Source organism: Bos taurus, chromosome 8 (assembly GCF_002263795.3).
Source record: "Bos taurus isolate L1 Dominette 01449 registration number 42190680 breed Hereford chromosome 8, ARS-UCD2.0, whole genome shotgun sequence".
Classification (NCBI taxonomy): domain Eukaryota; kingdom Metazoa; phylum Chordata; class Mammalia; order Artiodactyla; family Bovidae; genus Bos; species Bos taurus.
This window is the reverse complement of record NC_037335.1, coordinates 102,605,178-102,629,827: the sequence shown is the minus strand read 5'-3', so window position 1 is coordinate 102,629,827 and position 24,650 is coordinate 102,605,178. Positions and strand designations below refer to the sequence as shown.

General features: G+C 46.2%; 1 protein-coding gene across 4 annotated transcripts; it reads right to left on the bottom strand.

Annotated features, from left to right (window-relative positions):
- Positions 1-99: 99 nt before the first annotated feature.
- On the bottom strand, positions 100-24,650 carry BSPRY (B-box and SPRY domain containing). 4 transcript variants are annotated; one of them, NM_001206723.1, is given in 6 exon segments: positions 100-1,494; positions 3,003-3,127; positions 10,842-10,867; positions 12,176-12,406; positions 20,651-20,749; positions 24,403-24,603. In NM_001206723.1, coding segments are annotated over 6 exon segments (1,209 nt in total). In that variant the 3' UTR covers positions 100-967.

The following is a 24,650-nucleotide window of genomic DNA, read 5'->3' as shown; positions in this document are numbered from 1 at the left end:
ATAGGGGGTGAAGACATTCATTTCCCAGCAAACACAACACTAGATATGAGCTGGCACCTGGGGGATTTGGCCAATTACCAACAAAGAAGACAGAATAAATTTTTCAGTGTTTTAAAGTCTTTAATAATGTACATGTTCTCTAAGGCTGGCCCTCTTATTCCCTTGGCTCTTTCTGGTTTGAAGGCCTCACCCTGGTCTCACTGTATTAGAGAAGGCATTAGGTGATGGCATGTACAGCTACAGTTGGGAAAGAAGTTCGTCCCTGTGACCACAGGTGGGCACTGGCTGGAGCTCTGCCTAGTCAGGCAGTGTTTCCGATGGGTGTGTTGCAGGCAGGCTACCTGGAGACAGGATCCCCTGAGTCTCCCGAGTATCTAGGTAAAACCTGGGGGAGGACAGAGGCCAGAGTCCTCTGGCCAACAGCAACCTGGCAGGAGTTCTAAATCCCTTCCAGGTTGTCCTTGTGTGCTAGAAAAATATTTTCTCTGTGTCATGTCATGAAAAGGATGGAGAAGCACCGAATAGAGGGAATGAAAGAGCTTCAGCCGTAAGATTTTCTGCCAGAGGACGGGGTCTCCTGGGGGTAGGAGTTCTCCAGAAGAGCCTACAACATGCATCCGGTCACTTGTCCCTCCATACATCCACCGAGCCATCCATCCATCAGTCCATATGTCCACTCACTGATCACGTTTATCACATGCTCACTCTGCACCAGGCACCATGCTGGATGCCAGTGCTAAAGGGGCAAATGAGACACCCTCAGAGGAGCAGATGGACGGTAGATTTGGGAAACCAAGCCTCAGGGAGTAGTGGATTCCCCCAGATACCCAGCATTTAATGGTTGGACCCATATTCCCCACTAAAGCTGCTCATGGGGCCCAGGCAGCATTTGGGAAGAAGACACTGGGTAGAAACGTGGCCTGAAAGGGTGGTGGGGAGGGACACCTGGCCTCCCAGTAGCTGCAGGTCAGTGGACGATGGAAATGGTCTGGTCAGCCACAGCAAAGACCGGGAAGAGGGGCCCAGGGAAAGACGCATGGTGGATGTGGAGCACGGTCCCCGAGGCAGGCTCGTAGAACAGTAGCTCCTGTGCCTGCAAGTCCAGCAGCACCCCCAGCTGAGCTGGGCAACGCAGCAGTGCCAGGGGCTCATGCTGCCCGTCGTGTGAGAAACGGAAGTCCTGGCCATAGCGGGAGAAGACCCAGGAGAAGGCATTGCAGCCCAGACGAGAGTCACTGCCAGAACCCTTGCGGGGCAGCTGGCCTAAGGCCACGCCCACCTTGTACGCACAACTGTTCTGGACGTTTACCATCCAGGCGTGCAGCCCAGCCTGGAAAGACGTGTCGGCCAGGGCATTGGGCCAGTGGTCAAAGCGCTCTGGGCCATCTGCACAGGCCTTGGACTTCTTGGCATTGAAGGTCAGGGTCCTCCGATCATCTGATAGTTGCAAGAAGGGGCTGACCGTTCTCTCATCCATACGCACGTCCTCTGTGCCTGCCAGAAAGAATTCTCTGAGTTGCCCAAGGCCCACCCTCAGCCCTGACCTGGTCCTGCCAGGTAGCAAAGGGCTTCCTCACCACTCACTGGGAGGTAAAGCCATTTACTCTCTCTGAGCCTCAGATTTCTCATCTATAAAAGTGGGGATCAGAACAGGACTTAACACAGGGTGGATGTGAGGATCAAATGAGATGATACCTGTAAATAACCAAGCATTAACAGTGATAGAAATAAGGCCCAGAGAGGAGAAGCGAGTTGCCCAAGGTCACATACCAAGTTAGTGGCAGGGGCCAAATGAAGACCCAGCATATTGTTCCTACATTTAGCATTGGCACTGATTGGGCTTCCCTGGTGGCTCAGATGGTAAAGAATCTGCCTGCAATGCGGGAGACCTGGGTTGGGAAGATTCCCCTGGAGAAGGGAATCACTACTCTAGTATTCTGGCCTGGAGAATTCCATGGACAGAGGAGCCTGGCAGGCTAAAAGTCCATGGGGTTGCAAAGAGTCAGACACAACTGATCAACTTTCATTCACTGATTGTAGTGCACCCTAGTTGGGCATACGCAGTATCCAGATCAGACTTGTCCTAGTGACATGGTTCCTGAAAGCTTGAAAGCATCAGATATGCAGTTTCCAACAACTAAGTAAATGGGACTGCAGGCAAATCAGGCACCACTGGATTTCAGAATCTAGAAGCTGTAGCTTGTACTAACATTTTAAGGAGAATGTGCAGGGAGGGAGGGTTAGAATTGAGAAGAATTCAATCCATTAACTTAGCCTTTCTGTGAACTGTGAAAATACTACAACAGGCAATGTGGAAGCTTCCATTTAGTTTGGGGGAGACCTGCTTTGAGAACCCTCCCAGTGGGGGAATTCCAAGAGGCAGGAATCCACGTCACGTCCACCTCTGTGGCCCGAGTATACAGCATAAGGCCAGACCCACCACTGGCCTGAGTCAATGTCAAGGGAGTGAGACTAATCCAGGAAGCTCAATTCTTGCTCCAGATGCTCTCCAACTGGCCACATCAATTGCATGTGCCAAATTGCTTCAGTTGTGTTCTGATTCTTTGCGACCCTACGGACTGTAGCTCACCGGGCTTCTCTGTCCATGGAATTCTCCAGGCAAGAATACTGGAGTGGGTTGCCATGCCTTCCTCGAGGGGATCTTTCTGACCCAGGGACCAAACCTGTAACTCCTGCGGCTCCTTAAAGAGAAACTAGGTTTCTAAGAAATAGTACTGAGCTATTGCAGTAGGGTAGAACATGAGGAGGACGTGATTTCTGGGAACAGGATTTATCCCAGACCCAACCACAGAGCAGGCTGGTCTGGAAACGGAGAGGACCTGGCCCAGCTGCCCCAACCCTGTCCAGAATTTAGGCTCCATTGACAAGCCTGCATCCAGCATCACTGGTTGCTTAACCTACGATGCCAGACACACCAGTCCCCAGTGTGATGTAGCAGCAAAGCCCACCCAGACAGGAGCCTGGCTCCAGCAGTTCCTAACCTGAGAGGGATCCGAGAATGGCTGTTGCCCAGAGTTGGGTCAGTAATGGACTCCGAGTGCACTTCTCATTAAAGTTTAACTTTTCCGACTCCTTGGGATCCAAAATGCCCTCTGCTTCCTCGGTCCTTGTGCAGGAAAAAAAAAAGAGATTTAGGGAGGTTCTGGAAACGCATCTGGATCAATACAGGAGGGGGACGGAAGTAAAATCCTTTTCTCATGAGGGTGACAGCAAGAATGGCCAGGGCCCACATAGGAGCCCCCAAAGAGAAGGGGCTGGAGCCAGAAGAGAAGGTGGGCATTCCCTCTATGCCTTGGAGCCTTAATTCCAGCAAGGCACATGGTTTATAGGGAAGGGAATACTTGGTGTCAATGTGTTCTGTGGGGAAAGCAAGTCACCGGTGTCTCTTGTGAGTTAGCTGGGAGGAGGACCAGAGCTACAAGGAGGATCTAAGCCTCTTGTACCACGGTCTTTCTGCTCCACCAGCGTGCATAGAGAAAAATCTCGCTTTCCTTCAAAATCTACTGCAGCAAAACCTATTGGTATGGTCAGAAGGTACAGCCATTCCTCTGCTCTTAAATCAAACACCCCTCAGGAGTCACATAAGAAGAAATGATCGGTTATCACCCAACCATAAAGTAATCATAGCACTTTGCTCCCAATAGCCACCTCTTTTCAGCTCGCAGCAGGGAATGGGTTTTGCTGGAAGAGATTTGGGAACACAAGATGCCTAGGAGGGGAGTATTGTCATGTGTTTAGCAGCCGAGCTCTAGGCTTGCTATCTCTATGTAGAATCTCAGGATCTTTGCTCTAACTTGGGAGGCAGTTGTTACTTCATTGGACAGGAAGGAACCGAGATTCAGAGAAAGCACTCAGCTAAAAAGAAGAACCTGGATTTAAGTCTTGCTACTCTGCAGAAACAAAAAAAACCCAGACTGGGGTCCAGGCACCATTGTCTTACCCTTGACCTGAAGTGAAGTCTGAAGGGCTGTGAGGCCCTTCAGAGTGAGGATTCACCTTAGGGCCTAGCAGACCTCTGATCTGGCTTCTGAGAAAGAACCTTCCCTCTGCCTCTAATCCTGAAGGTAGCTTTGAGCTCAGGCAGCAAAGAAGTGAGAACACACGCTCTCCTCCCCAGATTTCATGGCTCTGTCCACAATCAGAGGAGGAGGCTAGAGGGTGAGCACTTCTCCTCATGGATGCCAGCTCTTTTTTTTTTTAAGACTGGCACCGATTGTCCTGGCTTGAGAGGAGCGAGGTGAACAGAGCCCTAGGAAAGCTGAGAGCAGACTCTAGTTACAAAGACTCTTTGTGGTTGGGACAAGAAAGGCTCTGTTGCCATCTTCTCAAAGCACTGAGGCTGGCTCTGGAGAAGTCCCAGCCACCAGATGAGGAGGAAAGAGGAGAAGGTGGTGTCAGCAGTGCTGAGTCATCATCAGAGCAAATCTGAGGCCAGTTACAGACACTAGAGTCTAGAGAATTGGCTGGTCCAGCTGCCTCATGCCATGGAAGAGAAAACTCGTGACCCCAAAGAAGTGGGAATGAAATGGGGCTGGCACGCACCAGGGCCTGGGCCAGGACCAGAACACCCGGTCTGTGCAGTATGGCCTTCTGTCACGGCAGACTAGGGCTGAGCTCAGCCACAGACGTGGAAACAACCTTAGGGACCGACAAACAGGTTTTGAAAACGGTATAATCGACCCTCCAAGTCCTAGGGGGATTGGTCCCAGGACGCCCAGGGGTACTAAAATCCATGGGGCATTCAAATCCTTTGCAGTCAGCTCTCTGTATCTGCAGTTCCCCATCTGCAGATTCAAAAACACTCAAACCCTTGGTTGGTTGAATCTATAGGTGGGGAGCCCATGGAAATGGAGGGCCAACTCTACTTTGAGAGTACACACCCTCAGTCTAGAAGCACAAAGCACTACAAACAAACCCTGAACTCTCCTAGTGGGTTTGTCTACCATACTATGGGTTTTGCAACTCAAACAACTGTTCGTGTATTGTAGGACTGAACAAATGAATAGATATATTGCTGTTGCTGGGAGCCACAGTTCTCACTGTGAAAGAAGAACTACATAAAGACAGAATAAGGAAAGGCATAGGAAAAACCCTGTGGTGTTTGACTGGAATTAGAAGTTGTGATACAAACTCAGGAATAAAAAAGTTATGTGCACACACACTCCCCATCTCTGCCTGCTGTCCACTGAGAAGGCTTGGAAGCAATGCATCAGTAGCAGGGAACACACCTAAAGCCTAAATCTTGGTTTTTAAATACTCTTCACCACTAAAAGGAACCAAGACTCCCTGGAGAAATAGCTGATTCCAGGGCTGGGGCAGGAAAAGAAGCTGTGCCTAGGATATCTTCTTGTGCCGGAAAGCAAGAAAGTGCTCTAAGAATGATGAAAGGACCACAGGATCTGGCTTGAAGGGGCTCCTACTGGCCAAATCTGGGACAGTTTGAAGATCAAAATTAATAATAGAAGTAATAGATTACAATGCACTGAATAAAATAAGAATCTATGAGTCTATGTTGAGACTAAATAAGTGAATGAATAAACAAAGTCCTAGACACAGCAATCAGACAAGAGAAAAAAGTAACAGTAAAGGACTCCAAATGAGAAAGGAGAAGTAAAACTGTCACTGTTTGCAGATGACATGATACTATACATTGAAAACCCTAAAGATGCCACCAGAAAACTACCAGAGCTCATCAATAGATTTAGTAAAGTTACAGGATACAAAATTGACATACAGAAATCTGTTACATTTCTATACACTTGACAATGAACTATCAGAAAGAGAAATTAAGGACATAGTCCCATTTGCTATCACATAAAAAGAATAAAATTCTTAAGAGTAAACCTACATAAGGAGGTAAAAGGCCTATACACAGAAAATATAAGACATTGATGAGAGAAATTGAAGATGATACCAACAGTTGGAAAGATACACCATGTTCTTGGATTGGAGGAATTAATATTGTTAAAATTACCATACTACCCAAAGCAATCTACAAATTCAGTGTAATCCCTATCAAAATACCAAAGGCATTTTTCACAGAACTAGACAAATAACTTTAAAATTTGTATGGAAACACAAAAGACCTCAAATAGCCAAACAATCATGAGAAAGAACAAGGCTGGAGGACTCATGCTCCCTGACTTCAGACTATACTACAAAGCTACAATAATCAAGACAGAGACAGACACATGGATCAATGGAACAGAATAGAAAGCCTAGAAATAAACCCACACATTTATGGTCAGCTAATCTACGATGAGAAAATTGTTTTCTGTGCACTGAGTCAGGAACCTGTCACTGGCTCTCCACCCAGGTGGGCATTATCATCTGGGGCTCTGGTAGGTTTTAAGACAAGTAGGACCAGGCTGCTCTGTCCTGTCTTTGCCCTGAGCTGTAGAGGTTCACCAAAATCAGATTCTTGAAAAATCCAAGTACATCTAAGCAGTGGAAGGAAGTACTGAACAGAGGATCTGGAGGTTTGGGTTCTAGTCCTAGCAGTGTTGCTGACTTGCTGTGACCTTAGGCAAATATCTATCCCTCTCTGGCTCAGTCTTTCCCCTTGATTAAGGGGTTGATCAGATGATTTGCTAAAACTCTACTGTTTTTCACATTCCCAACAATAGTAATAACAGTCAAAATAATTGTTTCCTTATCTTGACCTACAAGGCCCTGGGCTTCCCTGGAGGCTCCGATGGTAAAGAATCTGCCTGCAATGCAGGAGACCTGGGTTTGATCCCTGGGTTGGGAAGATCCCCTGGAGGAGGGCATGGCAACCCACTCCACTATTCTTGCCTGGAGAATCCCCATGGACAGAGGTGCCTGGCAGGCTACAGTCCATGGTGTCGCAAAGAGTCGGACACGACTGAGCAACTACGCACAACAACAACGATCTACGATGAAGAAAGCAAGAAAATACAACGGAGAAAATACAGTCTCTTCAATAGCGGTGCTGGGAAAACTGGACAGCTACATGTAAAAGAATGAAACTAGAACATTCTCTAACACCATATACTAAGTTCAAAATGGATTAAAGACCTAAATGGAAGACTAGAAACCAAAAAACACCCAGAAGGAAACATAAGAACACTCTTTGACATAAATTATAGCATTTTTTTGTCTGTTTTTTGGCCACATTGTGCAGCATGTGGGATATTAGTTCCCCAACAAGGGATCAAACCTGAGAACCCTGTGCTGGAAGCATGGAGTCTCTCAGAGAAGTTCCATGTAGCAATATTTTTTTGGACCTGTCTCCTAAAGCAAAGGAAGTAAAAACAAAAAAACAAATGGGGCTTAATTAAACTTAAAAGCTTTTGCAGAGCAAAGGAAACTATCAACAAAATGAAAGGACAACCTAATTGGGAGAAAATATTTGCAGATTATATGACCAGTAAGGGGTTAATAGCCAAATATATAAAAACTCATACAACTCAACATTGAAAAAACAAAAACTCAATTAAAAAATGGGCAGAAAGGGAACTCCCTGGAAGTGCAGTGGTTATTCCACACTTCCACTGCAGGGGACTGGGATTCAATCCCTGGTGGGGGAACTAAGATCCTGCAAGCCACATGGTGCAGCCAAACCCTGTCCTCCCAGAGAATAAACAAAAACAAAAATGGGCAGAAGACCTGAATACACATTTTTCCAAAGAGGACATACAGATAGCCAACAGGCACCTGAAAAAATGCTCAACATCACTAATCGTCAGGGAAATGCTAGCCAGAACCACAGTGAGCTATCACCTCCCAGCTGTCAGAATGACTGTCATCAAAAAGAACACAAATAAGAAATGGTGAGGATGTGGGGAAAACAGATTCTCATATACTGTAGTAGGAATGTAAACTGCTGCAGTCACTGTGGAATATGGAGGTTTCTCAAAAAAAAAAAAAAAAAAACCCAACTGAAAACAGAACTACCATATGACCCAGCAACTGTATTACTGGGTCTATACATACACACACACACCCAAAAAGACACGTGCACCCCGATGTTCACAGTGGCATTATTTATAACTGCCAAGATATGTAAGCTTCTCCAGGCCAGAATACTGGAGTGGGTAGCCGTTCTCTTCTCCAAGGGATCTTCCCAACCCAAGGATCAAACCCAGGTCTCCTGCATTACATGCAGATTCTTTACCAGCTGAGCTATAAGGGAAGCCCCATATATATACACACACACACACACACAAACATAATTCAAAAAGACACATGCACTCCAATGTTCACAGTGGCATTACATATAACTGCCAAGAATATAAGATACCTAAATGTCCATCGACAGATGAATGGATAAAGATGTATATATATATAACGCAGTATTACTCAGCGTAAAAAAGAATGAAGTTTTGCCATCTGCAACAATATGAGTGGATTTGGAGGGAATTCTGCCAAGTGAAGTAAGTCAGCTAGAGAAAGAAAAATACTGTATACCACTTATATGTGGAATCTAAAAAAATACAACAAACTAATGGCTATAACAAAAAAAGAAACAGAGAGAAATAGAGAACACAGATGTACAGAACTAGTGGTTACGAATAGAGAGAAAGGAGGAGGGAAGATAGGGGTAGGGGATTAGGAAGTACCAACTATTATGTATAAAAGAAGCAACAAGCATACATTGTACAACATAGGAAATATTATAGCCAATATTTTATAATAACTACAAATGGAGTACAGCCTTTAAAAATTGTGAGCCAGTATTTTGTACACTTATATATTATACATCAACTATACTTCAATTTAAACAAACTAATATAAGGCTGGATGTCAATTATACTTAAATTAAAAAAGGTAACATCTCTGATAATGGGACAAAATGACATCAATGCCCCCTGGTATGACAGGACATCACGTATGAGATACTCTTGCTTGAAATGTACAACCTGAACCTAATCATGAGGTAACATTAGATAAACTCAAATTGAGGGATATTCTATAAAACTGTCCTAGACTCTGAAAAAGTGTTTAGGGGGGAAAAGGGTGAAGGAAAAATTACAGATTAAGAGATCAGATGGATTGGGTATGGGGGGTAATGGGATTCCAAAGACAATTATTAAGAACATTTTTAGTACAATTGGCAACATTTGAATACAGACTATATATATTAGATAATAGCGTTATGTGGACATGGGATTTCCTGAATTTAATAATTATACTGTGGTATGTAAGAGAATGTCTGTTTTTTGGAGATTCATGTTGAAGTAGGTGATAAATAAAAAGTCATGCTATCTGCAACTTACTCTCAAATAGGTCAGAAAAAACAAGTTTTTCTGTATATATACACTAGATAGACAGGAAGAAAGAGACACAAGAAACAGAGAGCAAATGTGGCTAACTGATATCAATTAGTATTTCTAAGTTTATTATACTACTTTTAGCAACTTTTCTATACCTATGAAATATTTTAAAACCAAAAATAAAGAATTTTTTAAGAAATCAGATCAGCTTGATATTGAGGACAGACTGTATTAGAGGAAGATGATGAAGAAAAAGAGAAAAAGATGAGGAGAGGGACTTCCCTGGTGGTCCAGTGGTTAAGATTTCGAGCTCCCAATGCAGAGGGCCCAGGTTCGATCCTTGGTCAGGGAACTAGATCCCACATGCCACAACCAAGAGTTTGCTGGATTCCAGCTGGACCTTTGAGTCCTTCCCAGCACTTTCATTCTGTCATCTTAGCTCCATGAGATGTGGCCTGGATGTCTGGATCTCAGCATTCTTTCCCTGAACCACATTTGGGAAATCTCGCTGCAACTAAGACCGGGCGCAGCCAAGTAAATAAATTAAAGAAAGAAAAAAAAAAGAGAGAGAGAGAGACTAGGAGAAGTGTGGAAAAGATCATAAGGAGACAGTAAGCTAAATTTAGGAACATCTATACCACGGAATACTTTAGACTTCCCAAAAAGTGAAGTAAATCTAAATGTACCAGGATAGATAGCCTGATAAGTTATAAACAAATATAAGGTGATCCCATCTGTGCTTTCAAAACAAAATTTTAAGAAGGGAAAAATCCCCCACACTCTTTTGTGATTAAACACGGGAAAGCCTATAAGACACACATGTAACTGTTAAAGCTGATCATGATTCAGAAACAGAATTGGGAAGACGTGATAGAGACATTTTTCATTTTAAATCATTTTCTACTGGTGAAAATTATTTTTTTCTCCCATGTACATATGTTGCTATTGATATCTATACTGCTGTCTTTATAAAAATAAAGAAGAATGGACTGTGCTCCCCAAGCACACATTGTGTCTGTGAGCTCTGAAATCTCACACACGCAGGGTAAGAATTTAATTTCTTTGCCTGGAAAATTATCACGTCTTGGCCACTTCCTCTGGCTCTTGGGTCTCAGAACCTTTCAAGACTTTTCAGAACTCAGGTAGGGCCTGGTGAAATTCTTTTATTACTGCATAATTAAAATAGAATTTTCCTGGTAACGCAGACTTAGATTTCAGATTCTTTCATTAGAGAAAAGGGGAATGAAGTAGAGAAGACAGAACTGGGTCAGGTGTCAGCTGTGGGTCCAAGCCCCAGCGCAGGGGCTTAGGCAAGTCCCTTCCCCTCTTTGAGCCTCAGCATTCTCATCTGTAGATGGAGGTGGTGAAACCCTCCCAGCCGGGTGACTGTTTTTTTAATAGGATAATGTTTAAGAAAGCCCATGACAAGCCCCAAGCCTGGCTTCAGGGAAGCCACTCAGCTGCCCACCCTGAGCTTCCCCCCAGGAGCAGTGAGGCCGGACAGCAATGGACGTGGCAGACTTCGGAGAGGTCAGGGGCCATGGCTCCCACGACTGCCCAAGCAAATGCCAGGCCCATACTCACCTCTCAAAAATCTCCTGCTCCTTCTGCTGCGAGAAAAGAAAACAAAGTCAGGCTTGGCACCAGAAACCCAGCAGGTCGTCAAGACTTGACTATGATTAACTCGCATGGAGGGCTCCACGTGGAGAGAAATTCTAGAATAAAAACATCCACTCCTTCTTTAAGACCCTGCACAAGTTTTATGGGTCCTTCTTCACAGACCTCTCCCATCACGCACTCAAAGTGAATCCCTCTGTGCCCTGAGCCCCGTGGCACCCTAGGTTTCCCTCAGACTACACTTCCGGACAATCACCTATTTACCCAGCATTTCATCGCCCAGCGGCTCAATGGACGGGACTCGTTGAATTTTCTGTTGTGACCCTCCCAGCGTTTGGGACAGAATGTGCTCGGCACGTGACAGCTGTGTGACAAAATGAACGCGCGATCTGGGACAGCCACAGAAACCATGACTGCACGAGAGGGGCAACTTGAACACAACAATGTTTCCACATTCTCATTTCTCTTCGTGGCGCATCTACTGAGATGTCACACCGTCACCTTAAACATATTAGATTGTGATTTCCGGGTGGTGGGAGTGAGGATGAGCTCTGTATTTGCAGCAGACCTCTTGTCAGTGCAGTGTTCTCTCTGCAAGCTTCTGGACTCTCTCCCTCTCCCCACTTCCTTTTACAAAGCTATGACTCTTGTCTTTGAGACATCAGCCTTTAAGTCGCTTCATTCAGGAAGGCTTCCCTGACTACCACCCGCCTCAAGCCAGGACTGCAGGGGCCCCAGCTCCCAGCAATGCCCCCTACCATAGCACATATCCCTCCATGTCTTAATTATCAGTTTATATATTCGCCTCTTCTACAAGGCTGTGAGTTGCTGACAGCCATATCCTGTACCTCCACTCTTAGGGCTTTCCAGATGGCTCAGATGGTAGAGTCCGCCTGAAATGCAGGAGACCCGGGTTTGATCCCTGGGTTAGGAAGATCCCCTGAAGAAGGAAATGGCAACCAACTCCTGTATTCTTTCCTGGAGAGTTCCATGGACAAAGGAGCCTGGTGGGCTACAGTCCATAGGGTTGCATAGAATCAGACACAGCTGAGCAACTAACAACACGCATAGATAACACAATGCTTAGCATACATTAGGCTCTTAGTAAATATTTGCTCACTACTGAAAGAACAGTTACCAGTTGAAAAAAAAAAAAAAAATCCCCATTAGTAATATTGCCCTGTCTCATCCTGGTTCCAAATTATCATTTTCCACCCACCTCATACCAATAAAACATTCTCATTTTCAGACTTTGGCGGAATCTGGTCAACTTGTGGTGTCCTCACCCCCGCCTAACTTACAATCAACTGGAGGTCATCCAGATGAGTGAGCATGTCCACCAGGCTGCCGCGGATGGTGTCCAGCTTCTGCAGCGCCTCGGCCCAGTGTACTCGCTGCGTCAGGATACTCTGGTGGGCCCGCTCCTCTTCGCCATGCACCTGTTCCAGCAACCTCTGCTCCTCGCTCTCGCACAAACTCCTCACCAGACCCAGCCGCTGGATGACCAGTTCCCGAGCTGCGCTGGCCATGCTCTGACCCAGAATTAAACAAGCAGTTGGGTCCTGGCATAGCCCCAGGCAAGATTAGGAGGGTTGGAGCTCAGCCAGAAGAAGTGCTAAGATTGATTAGCCATGTCTGACATGGGTACAGTAAGGGTAGTAATAGTGCTTTAAAACACCCAAGCCCTAAGATTTTCCCAAATGTGGTTCAGGGAAAAGAATGCTGAGATCCAGACATCCAGGCCACAACTCATGGAGCTAAGATGACAGAATGTAAGTGCTGGGCAGGACTCAAAGATCCAGCTGAAATTACTTGCTTATTTCACAGTTAGGATCCCCAAGTTCAAGAGACCAGGTCAGAGAATCATAGAAATGCAGAGCAGAAAGGCCTAAAAAGTCTATCATCAACAGAACGCACACAAACAGTAGTCCAGTTCTTATTTGGACCATGGTGGTGGTTTAGTCGCTAAGTCATGTCCAACTCTTGCAAAGCCATGGATTCCTAGGCTCCTTTGTCCATGGGATTCTCCAGGTAAGAATACTGGAGTGGGTTGCCATTTCCTTCTCCAGGGGGTCTTTCCGACCCAGGAATCAAACCCAGGTCTCCTGCACTGCAGGCAGATTTTTTATCAATTGAGCTATGAGGGAACCATCTATTTGGACCATGTCTAAGGACAAAAAGCTCATTACTTCCCAAATCTGTCTATTCCAATTGCTTCCATGGTACAATTCTTAATCTGCCACACAAGAGGGCAGAAATAAATTCTAAGTCAATGCATTTAGCATGTGTCCCCTAGCAACTAGCACAGTGTCTGGCAAGGAGCAGGTGCTCAAATATTTACTGAACGATTGACAGGAAAAGTTCTTCCAACTTAAGCCAAAAATCTCTTGGTGGTGCTCACATGCCAGTCAGTGGCAAACCAGGGTCTAGAGCCCAGTTCTCCTGACTCTCAGCCCAGCACTCTTCCCCTCCATCAGTGCCGTCTGATGACCCATCGTCCCCATGGCACTGTTGTCTGAAGCTCCTGCTCTCTTGCCAGACAACTGAGGGTTAAACTATTTCCCTCATGCCAGAAAGTTGGGGCTCGTCAGTGGCTCTCCTTGTTTCCTGCCCCTAAAGACCTGCCTTGTACAATGAGGGGACAGTTAGGCCTGTTTCTCAGAAGAAACTGAGACCCACAATGTGCCCCAAGGAGAAGAGAGACGGCCTGAGTGAATGGCTGAGTGAACCCAGGGGTTCAGATTCCAAGTCCAGTGTTCTTTGGAGGCAACATAACACAGTGGTTAGGAAATTAGGCTGTAGAGACAGCGCCTAGGTTTAAATATTAGCTGTTCTATTTACTAACTATGGAACGTTGATCCTTATCTTCCCTGGGCCTCAATTTTCTAATCTATCAAATGAAGATACTAATAGTACCAACCTCATAAGGCTACTTTGAGGGTCAAGTGAGTCAATATATATAAGAAGAACAAAGCCTGGCACATACGTATTTGGTATCATTAGCTCTTGCTCCTCTCTCTAGCCCACCTCAATACCTTTCCCACGGGTGGGTCTCTGCAGTCCCGTTTGTACTGTATGAACAGGATCAAGAACAGACCCAAGATGCATTAGATACTCCCTGACAAGAAGGCTGCAGTCAATTTCAACATGCTTCTTAAGTCATTCCCAGGGAAAAAAAAATTTTGCTTTCCAAAGATATGCCTGAAGAAACTAAAATCCCTCCTAGACCAAAACACGGGCTTCCCTGGTGGCTCAGACGGTAAAGAACCTGCAATGTGGGAAACCTGGGATTGGTCCCTGGCTTGGGAAGATCCCTGGAGGAGGGCATGGCCACCCGCTCCAGTATTCAATCTAGACTGGAGAATCCCATGGACAGAGGAGCCTGGTGGGCTACAGTCCACAGGGTCGCAAAGAGTCAGACATGACTGGGTGACTAACGCACACACAGACCAAAACACAGAAATGCTGGAAAAATAGAGCAAAGCGTCCTTTTAAAGTGAAGCTACTTCTGGCAGCTTAGAAAAGGGAGTCCCTTGGAGTCCAAAAGTAGAAAGGAAAGGGAAGACCAGTGTAATCACGAGCTGGGGCCTCAGCTGGCTGCTCTGAAAGGGGCTTGTGATTTACTTTAGATTTGTACACTCATGTAAACCATCATACAAAAACAGAAGTGCAATAAAGACCTCTCTGATTTTAAAATAAAGGGAAAACTTTCTACAGATGAGGGAATTATTAAAAGATGTGCTTTAAAATGAACCCTGCACACAGCAACTAGAGAAAACTTGTATGCAGCAATGAAGTCCCAGCATAGTAAAAAAAAAAATTATTTTTCTAATTAATTAAAAAATTCTTAAGGGGACCAAAAAGAGACCATAAATAGAATATACAACTTTCAAGCTAGGACAGGGAAAAAGAAGGGAGGAGGGGTTGATTAACTCAAAAGAAGGGAGGAAAGGAAGGAAAAAAAGCACAGAAAAAGTGGACTGCAGCAGGGGAAGGATAAACTGGGAGGTTGGCATTGACATAGACACACTACTGTATACACAGCAGATAACTATCAGAACCTACTATACAGCACAGAGAACTCTGCTCAGTCCTCTGTAATGACCTGTATGACAATGGAATCTAAAAAGTGGATTTGTGTATATGTACAACTGATTCACTTAGCTGTATAGCAGAAACTAACACAACATTGTAAATCAACTATACTCCAGTAAAAATTAATTTTAAAAAATTATAAAAGTGGACTACATAGAAAACAGGCTTCCCAGGTGGCTAGTGGTAAAGACTCCACCTGCCAATGCAGGAGATGCAAAAGACGTGGGTTCGATCCCTGGGTCAGGAAGATCCCCAGAGTAGGAAATGGAAACCACCTCCAGAATTCTTGCCTGGGTAATTCCATGGACAGAGGAACCTGGCAGGCTACAGTCCATCGAGTCACAAAGAGTCAGGCATGACTAAGCATACACAGAAAACATAAAATGACAGCCATAAATCTAAGATTGATTAAACTTGGCTAGTTAAAAGGCAGGGATTATCAGCTTGGACTTTTTTTATAAGTATTTTTTTAACCTTTCTTTAAAATGTTATTTATTTATTTATGACTGTGCTGCATCTTTGTTGCTGTGCGGGCTTTTCTCTAACTGCTGCCGGCAGGGCTCACTGTGCAGTTCAGGCTTCTCATTGCCGGGGCTTCTTTCATTGCAGAGCAGGGGCTCTAGGGGCGCAGGCTTCAGTAACTGTGGTGCATGGCCTCAATAGTTGCAGTTCCTGGGCTCTAGAGCACAGGCTCAATAGGTGTAGCACAGGTGATTAATTGCCCCATGGCATGTGGGATCTCCCCAGATCAGGGATCAAACCTGTGTCTCCTGCATGGACAGGCAGAATTCTTTACCACTGAGCCACCAGGGAAGCCCTTGTTGTTGTTGCTAAGTCGTGTCAGCTGTTTCCGACTCTGTGTGACCCCATAGACGGCAGCCCACCAGACTTCCCCGTCCCTGGGATTCTCCAGGCAAGAACAGTGGAGTGGGTTGCCATTTCCTTCTCCAAAGTATGAAAGCGAAAAGTGAAAGTGAAGTCACTCAGTCGTGTCCAACTTAGCAACCCCATGGGCTGCAGCCTACCAGGCGCCTCCATCCATGGGACTTTCCAGGCAAGAGTACTGGAGTAGGGTGCCATTGCCTTCTCCAGGGAAGCCCTGGACTTTTTAAAAAAGGAAACAAAATCCAGTTTCTAAAACACACCTGAAACAACATAAGAAGTTGGAAGTAAAAGAAAAGAAACTGATATATCCAGAAAACACTTGTTGGTCTAGTAATGAGTAAAAGACAAAACAGTCTTGAAGGCAAAAAGGATTCCTGTTCATAAAATGTCACTGCTACTGCTGCTAAGTCACTTCAGTGGTGTCTGACTCTGTGCAACCCCAGAGACGGCAGCCCACCAGGCTCCCCTGTCCCTGGGATTCTCCAGGCAAGAACACTGGAGTGGGTTGCCATTTCCTTCTCCAATGCATGAAAGTGGAAAGTGAAAGTGAAGTCGCTCAGTCATGTCTGACTGTTAGCGACCCCATGGACTGCAGCCTACCAGGCTCCTCTGTCCATGGGATTTTCCAGGCAAGAGTACTGTCACTGAAAAGTGACAAAAGGGATGTTTTACCAGGAATATATAACAAATTTAAATATATACACTTAATAAATAGTACCAAGAATATAGAAAGAATTGACAAAATTATAAGGAAAAATAGGCAAATTCACAGCATAGTGTGAAAATGTAAATGCCCTTTGCCAGTAATCAAAAAATCTGGCAATCAAAAAAATAGTAAATATAGAGAAGATCTGAACTTATTAATAAGCTTAATTATGGACTTCCCTGGAGGTCTGGTGGTTAAGGCTCTGAGATGCCAATGCAGGGGGCACAAATTTGATCCCTAGTCTGGGAACTAAGATACTGATACTAATGTAAAAGGTAAAAACATATATTTGAAAATTTTAAAGTACAAATAATTAATAATAAAATAATTAAAAATCTGATAACTCATAGCACAAGGAAAAAGTCATAGTAAAGATTTAAAAATACTTATAACTGAGTGAAACTGAAAATACTACATCAAAATTGTGGGATATCCCTCTATCAATACCTAGAAGGAAATATATAGCTTAAATGCTCACTTTGAAAATGAAAAAAGACTAAAATCAATAGGCTGTGTTCAACTCGGGAAGTTAACAAACTACAGAGTAAATCCCAAAAAAAAATCAGAAGGAAAAAATCATAAAGAGGAAATAATAATGGAAAATAGATGTAATCAGAAGGGAAAAGAGAAGCAATCAGAAGCTTTCAGAAGAGAACTTCAACAACCTCTGCACATCACCTACCCATCTACCTGCACCTGTGCTCAAACACTCTGTCTTCCCTATTTCTGTGGATAAACTGCCTGTGCTCTCACCTCTGGCCAATACTTCCACTTATTTACTAGCTCCCACCCCCTCTGCTAAACCAACTGTCCCCTTTTCCTGCATCATTAATTTTCCCCTCTCTACTGGGCAATTCCCATCAGCATACACACACAGAGTCATTTCCCGCATCTTAAAAACCAAGCAACAAACATTTGCTTGCTTGTTGATAGCATATCCATCTCTTGATGGACATCCCCCTCCACTATCTCTTGATGGCATATCTCTCTCCACTATCATCCCATTTTTCAGCTTCCTTCTACAGCAAAATTCCTCAAGAGTCATCTGTGCCAACTATCTCAAATTGCTCTTTTTCTACTCTCTCTGAAATTCACTCTGATCACACTTTTACCACAATACTCTACCAAACTCCTCTTGTCAGGATCTCCGAGGAGCATGTTACTGAAGAGTCCATTCTCATGTCTCCCCTGACTTGATCTCTCTGCAAAATCTGAACCCACCTCCTTGAAACCTATTGTGCGGCACAACACTCTTATTAACTGTTTTATTCCTATTTACCGATTGCTTTCTTCTTGGTCTACTTTGCTTGTTCCTATCTACTCAATTGGGCTTCCCTGGTGGCTCAGACGTCTACTCAATGGTTAGATGTCAGAGTGCTCTAGAGCTCAGTCCTTGGACCCCTGCTCTTTTCTATCTGTATTCTACTCACTTAGTGATCTCATCATTTCCTATGACTTTCACTTTATACTCTCACTTATTTGAAAAAAAAAAAAAAAAGACAGTGCACTAAGTCGTGTCCGACTCTTGGCGACCCGATGGACTGCAGCCCGCCAGGCTCCTCCGTCCATGGGATTCTCCAGGCAAGAATACTGGAGTGGGTTGCCATTTCCTTCTCCAGGGGATCTTCCCGACCCAGGAATCAAACCCAGGTCTCCAGCATTGCAGGCAGATTCTTTACCAACTGAGCTACACAGGAAGCCCCACCCTCACTTATACACTAATACATTTACGTCTCTGGCCCAGCCCTCTCCTAACTTGTGTACCCAGCCATCTACTCAACATCTTAACTTGAATGCCTAATAGTCATCTCCAACCTAACATGTACAAAACTGAACTCTAGTCTCCTCCAACCATCACTCTGCACGCAATCCTTCCCCACCTTGGTAAACGGCTGCTCCATCCCTCCAGTTTCTCACATCAAAAAAAAAAGTCAACCTGATCCCTCCTCCCTTTCTCTCACAAAGCCTACATCCAATCCATCTGCAAATCCTGCTCTTTCTTCCCTCAGAAAGTATATATTAATATATGCTGCGTTTCACCATTCCTACCACACTCACTCAGGTCCAAACCCCTCTCAACTCTCACCTGGATTAATGCAACACTTCCTCACCAGTCTCCCTGTTTTTACTTTTGCTGCCTATGGTCACTTCTCAACACAGCAGCCACTCCTTTTAAATCTTAAGTCATATCATCTTACTTCTGATAACTTCCTGCCTTCCCCAGATAAAAAGCAAAGTCTCTGTGTGACCCGTGAGGATTCTACCTAGCTCCATGCACTGCTCTCTGACTTCATCTCCTTTGTCTTCTTGTTTACTCTGCTCCAACATGTCAGGCACGCTCCCATCTCAGGGTTTTTGCACTTGCCTTTTCTCTTTTGGGAACACTCTTCCCCAGGATATACAGTGCATTCCCTCACCTCTTGGAAATTTTGTACAAATATCAATCTCCTTAATTAGGCGATTCCTGATCACAACCCCATCCTCAACATGACCCACCCCCTGCCTGCGTTCTATTTCTCCATAGAGGTTATCACCTTTTGACACAGCATATATTTTATTTGTTATTAGCCCTCTCCACTGGTGGCTCAGCTGGTAAAGAACCTGCCTTCCAGTGCAGGGGTTCAGTCCCTGGGTGGGGAAGATCCTCTGGAGTAGGTAGTAGCAACCCATTCCAGTATTCTTGCCTAGAAAATACCACAGACAAAGGAACCTAGCAGGCTACAGTCCACAGGGTCACAAAGAGTCAGACATGACTAAATATGCACACACACACACACACACACACACCCTCCCCTGACTAGAATGCAGGCTTCACGAAAACAAGAATTTTCCCATGTTTTATTCACTGTGGAACCTCTAGCACATAGACCGATTGTGCTTGGTGTGTGGCAGGTGCTTACACAGGTTTGTTAAATAATCAAATAAATGGCAAAAATGTTGTAAGTATTCCCTTCAAAATCAGCACCTGCTACGAAAGCTTCTATTTGACACTGCGCTGAGGTCCTAGCCAGTGCAGTTAAGACAGGAAAAGGAGAAGGATGAAGAAAAAGAGAAAACATCATGCAAAGAGAAGCAGAGATGGACAGAGAACAGCTGCCTGGACTTCTAGCGGCTTGTTTGTTCCTGCTTCTCATCCCCTTTAGGTTCTGAAAGACTCGTGTATCTAAAATCCAAGAAATTCTGTTTTGCTTATGCTATCAGTAGTTCAACTAGACTCTATTCCTTGCGATCAAAATCATTTATTTTTTGACTAAAATAGTGCCATGTCTGCTCCATGTACTTTTGGGGAAGGAGGGCAGGGGTGTGCAGGAAGAAACTCATAGCCCCTGCCCTTGAAGGGCACACTTGAGACTAAGAGGCAGCAGCAGCAATGCGTCCACTGAATAAAGGGTGGGCAGTGAGGCGCTGTGGGCCTCCCAGGCGGCACTAGAGGTAAAGGACTTGCCTGCCAGTGCAGGACATGCAAGAGACACAGGTTTGATCCCCGGGTCAGAAAGATCCCTTGGAGGGGGGCATGGCAATCCACTCCAGTATGCTTTCCTGGAGAGTCTTGTGGATAAAGGAACCATGGTGGGCTACAGTCCATAGAGTTGGACACGACTTGGCACGCACGCACTAGTGAGGTGCTGCAGAGGGATCACCTGGGAGTCAGACATCCAGCTCACAGAACTGACTCTGTGAGTCAGCTAACCTCTGCGGGACCCATTTCTCCGTCTGTAAACAGGGATGTTACTACCACCTACTGCCTAAGACTGTCATAAAGAATGTGCAATGTAAAAGCCATTGGTTATTTTATAATACTGGGGCTGAGCACAAAATAATTAAAATGATAGAAGACTCATCTGATCTTTTACCTGAAGAAAGTTATTTTTAAATCAGTCTTTGCATCAAATGCATTCTAGGAACAACCCACTCTGCCCAGATGTAAAACCAAGAAAGAGGAAACCATCCTTCCTGAGCATCCAGCTTTGTCAGTAGCACAATGGGTCTGGGAGGTTGGGAAGGAACTCTAGACTGGTTCAAGCCCCTAAGGCTGAGAGCTTATCCTAGGAGGCGGGCCAGAGGAGGGGGAAGGGGAAAAATTACCTACCACTGCTCTCTGGTTCTTCCCTGGCAGGACGTCAGCCACATATTTGGTGATGGTAGCACTCTGTAACTGCAGCCTCTCACACTGGTCCACAATCTTGTTCTGCAACACAGATGACATCCATGGTATTTGGATCCACAGTTGGTCCATTCTCTCCGTTCCAGTGATTTTTTTTTTCCCTTTTACCCCACCTCAGCCACCTACTCCCATGGTCATATCTCGGAACTCATCATTATTGAAAACTATGCCACTTCCAAAATCTTCAAGGATCCCACATCCTCCCCACCACTTTCCATCCTAGATCACACACTCTAGAATCTCCAACAATCCTTCAGCTTAGATGGAGTCACCAGTACATTACTCTTAGCACTTTTCACTGTCCATCATCCCTTTTTGTGGCCTTGCTTCCCTCTTGATCCTCAAATCCCATGGCCCATCATAAGCACTTTCTTACATACACTCACTCTTCCTTCATATCCAGCCCCCTAACTGTCCACACCTGCAACTGAGCACAAAAACATGGCTTCCTAAGCTGCTCTTCCCCAAGGAATCCCCATTCATTAACAGTACTTCCAAGCATCAATCTCGCTACCCAGACCAAAACTCCAGGAGTTACTCTCCAACCCCACATCTAATCCATCAGTGAGTCCTACCAGCCTCTTCTCTGAGGTCTCTCTCTCTCTCTTCTGGCCACTTATGGTCACCTTTACTTCTGCTGTTCAACCCAGATCACCATGATCTCCCACAGGAACTGCTGATAGAGTCTCCTAACAGGGCCTTTATTCTTGACCACCTTCCCAGCTTCCTCGTTAGCCATTGCCACCTTTGGTAAGGAAATCAGATCAAGTCACATCCCAGCTCAAAACCCTCTCATGGCTTTCCAATGCACCCACAGTGAGACTGTAACCAACAAGGCCCTACCTGGTGGGACTCTGCCTTTCTGTCCAATGTCCTCCTACTAGTCCGGCCTTCTTAAAGTGAAGTGAAGTGAAGTCACTCAGTCGTGCCTGACTCTTTGCGACCCCGTGAATAGTAGCCTGCACCAAGCTCCTCTGTCCATGGGATTTTCAAGGCAAGAGTACTGGAGTGGGTTGCCATTTCTTCTCCTACTCCGGCCTTCTTACTGTTCCATAAATACACTAAACCTGTCCCGACCTCAGTGCCTTTGCACCTGTTGCTCCTTCTGTCTCCCATTTATGTCTTGTTCCTCGACTCCAAGGAGACTTAAGCCTTCCCTGACCATCGCACACCTCATATCATTACTTTTTTTTCTCCCTTGCACTTATCACTCCCTGATTGTATATCATGAGTCTGTTTACTTCTTTAGTAGCTGTCATCCCCTACAGGAACATAAGCATCATGACTTTAACTTGTTCTCTGTGTCCTACTACCTAGAAGAGAGTTTCTATACATAGAAGGCCCTGAATAAATATTCAGTATTTGTTGAATGAATGAACACCCACTTCTTTGGCCACAAGAGTTTCAGCAGTTCACTGCTCCCAAAGCTGTGAGCATTGGCCCTGAGACCAGGAGAGAGTTTTTAGAAATGAAGACACGGAGGCCCACAGAGAAGTGACTTGCCCATGGAGACAGCCAGGTCCCAGCTTTGCCACTCCACCTCTCCAGGTAACAGCTGGAGCACTTCCAAGCAGCAGCTCTGCCACCATTTCCCCTAAGAGCTTTGCCCCAGTTCCATCTGCCAAGGGCGACTCAACTGTCTCTTCCAGGCAGTTCTTGTAAATCCTTCCCTCCACAACCAGGACTCAGTCTTACACTTCACTGGCCCAAACACCAAGTTAAAGAAATGACTTGACTGGAAGAAAGCTGTGGCCACCACACACCACAGGACTGAGGGAAGTGAGACTAGCTTCTGAAAAGCTACAGGGCAGGTATCCAGAAGGTAACAGAGAGGTTGCTGAGCTGGCCTTGTTTTTGTCCAGTTTAGTAACAATCTTGCCCTGGGGCAAAATTTCTTTGATTGGCCAGTGGGACAGGAAAGTCTGCAAAGAACCCACAGTTTACTCAAAATTGGAGGCAGGGGCTTCCCCTGTGGCTCAGTGGTGAAGAATCTGCCTGCCCGTGCAAGAGACTCCGGTTTGATCCCTGGTCCGAGAGGATCCTGCATGCCTCGGAGCAGCTAAGCCTGTGTGCCACAGCCACTGAGGCTGTGCTCTGGAGCCCAGAAGCCACAACAACTGAGCCCATGTGCCCTGAAGCCTGTGCTTTGCAACAGAGGCGGCCACTGCCGTGAGAGGCCCACACACTGCAACTAGAGAATAGCCCCCACTTGCCACCAACAGAGAAAAACCTGGGCAGCAACAAAGACCCAGCACAGTTAAAAATATTTTTTTTTTTAAAAATTGGAAGGAGAGAAGGCAAGACACATGCCCTCCAGGCAAATAAGATGAATATGCTAGGGGCCTCTGGAGGGCTCAGGGAAAGCCCCCTGCCCCGCGCAGAGTCCATTCCAAAGCAAATAGCAGGCTTGCTCCCCTGGTCCAGGCTTCAACCCCTTCTACCACTCAGATTCAGCCCTGATGGCAACTTTTTAAAAAAAGGTCTTATTAAGTTCTCACTCCCATTAGCATCACTTCCTCCCTCCAACCACTGACGCAAAGAGGTGGTTTTTCTCTGGCCTAGTCAATGACTCCTCTGGTCCAGCCCCTGAACATTTGGAACCCTGAGAAAGTTATTCCCCTGTTCTGGGCTTCAGCTAGCTCCCTCATCTATTAAAGATAGGTAGGACCAAACCTTCAAAGGTCTGGATGGGATGAGATGATGGCTATTTAAGCGCTTTGGAACTTGCAAAGTTTCTATCCATCGTGCCAGTTCACTATACCACATTATCCAAGCTTATTTTCATCATCACCAACTTGGTGGTCCTACTTGTTACCCACCAGGAGCTTTTCAAGTGCTGTTGGATAACTGAATCCCTCTCCCCAGCACCCTGTCGGTTGTGTGTGTAACAGTCCAGTCTGAGTCCTCAGGCGTCACAGCTGCGCAGACCTCCAGGGAGAGGTTGGGAGAATCCAGCAGGTTAATCAAATTGCAAAGAAACCCCCAGGGACCAAAGGTGGGGTGGAAGGAGATAGGAAGCCCCATGGTGACTTGACTCTCCAATCTCAGCAGCTCAGGGGAGGTTGGTGGCAGGAAGCCAAGCTGGAGGCGGAGGTGAGGAGAAAGAAAGCCTAAGTGAAGGGTTCCAGTAGGAACCTCCTGACATCCTCCCCGCCCCCTCCGTTTACCTAAGTGAAACCGGCTTCAAGTACAGTCCAGACCAATCCTGAAAGGGAAGAGAAGTCACCTCACCAGGAAGGCTGAAGGGAGGATGAGGGGAGGAGCTTTAAGTCGAGGGGCTAGGAAACAAGGAGAGACCGAGTTTTATCAAGTTTCCAAAGGGGCGGTGGCCGGGGAACGCTTTGTCCCGGGCACCTAGAGCAGCGGAGCCCTTCACTGCCCAAAGGCAGCCCCACCGAGCAACACGTTTAATAAATGCCTCCAAACTATAAATGAGGACACTGGGGCTCAGAGATTACGAGACTCACAGGGAGGACCTGATGGAGGTGGGACTCGAACTCGGGTCAGCTGGACTCCAGAAGCCACACCCTCAACCGCCTCGCTCTACAGCCGGTGCCTCTCGCGGAGCCACGACTCCCCGACCCGCTGCCGGGCGCCTGCCGGGGCTCAGCGCCTCCCCCCACACGGCGCCCCCTTCTTCCGGAGCCCGCCGCCTGCCGGCGCCCACGCCCGCTCACCCGCAGCTCTTCCGCGCGCTTCTCGGCCCGGCGGATGCGGTGCCCCCGGCAGCGGCCGCCCAGCCCCGTGCAGGCGGCGCACACGAGCCGTCGCTCGGAACAGCAGAACCAGTTGAGAGCCTGGCCGTGTTCGGGGCAGATCGGCCCTGGCTCGGACCCCGGCTCCGGCCCCGGCCCCTGCCCAGCGCCCTCCGCGGACATGGCCGAGCGCCGGGCGCCGACCGCTCCACCTGTCGCAGGTGACGGCT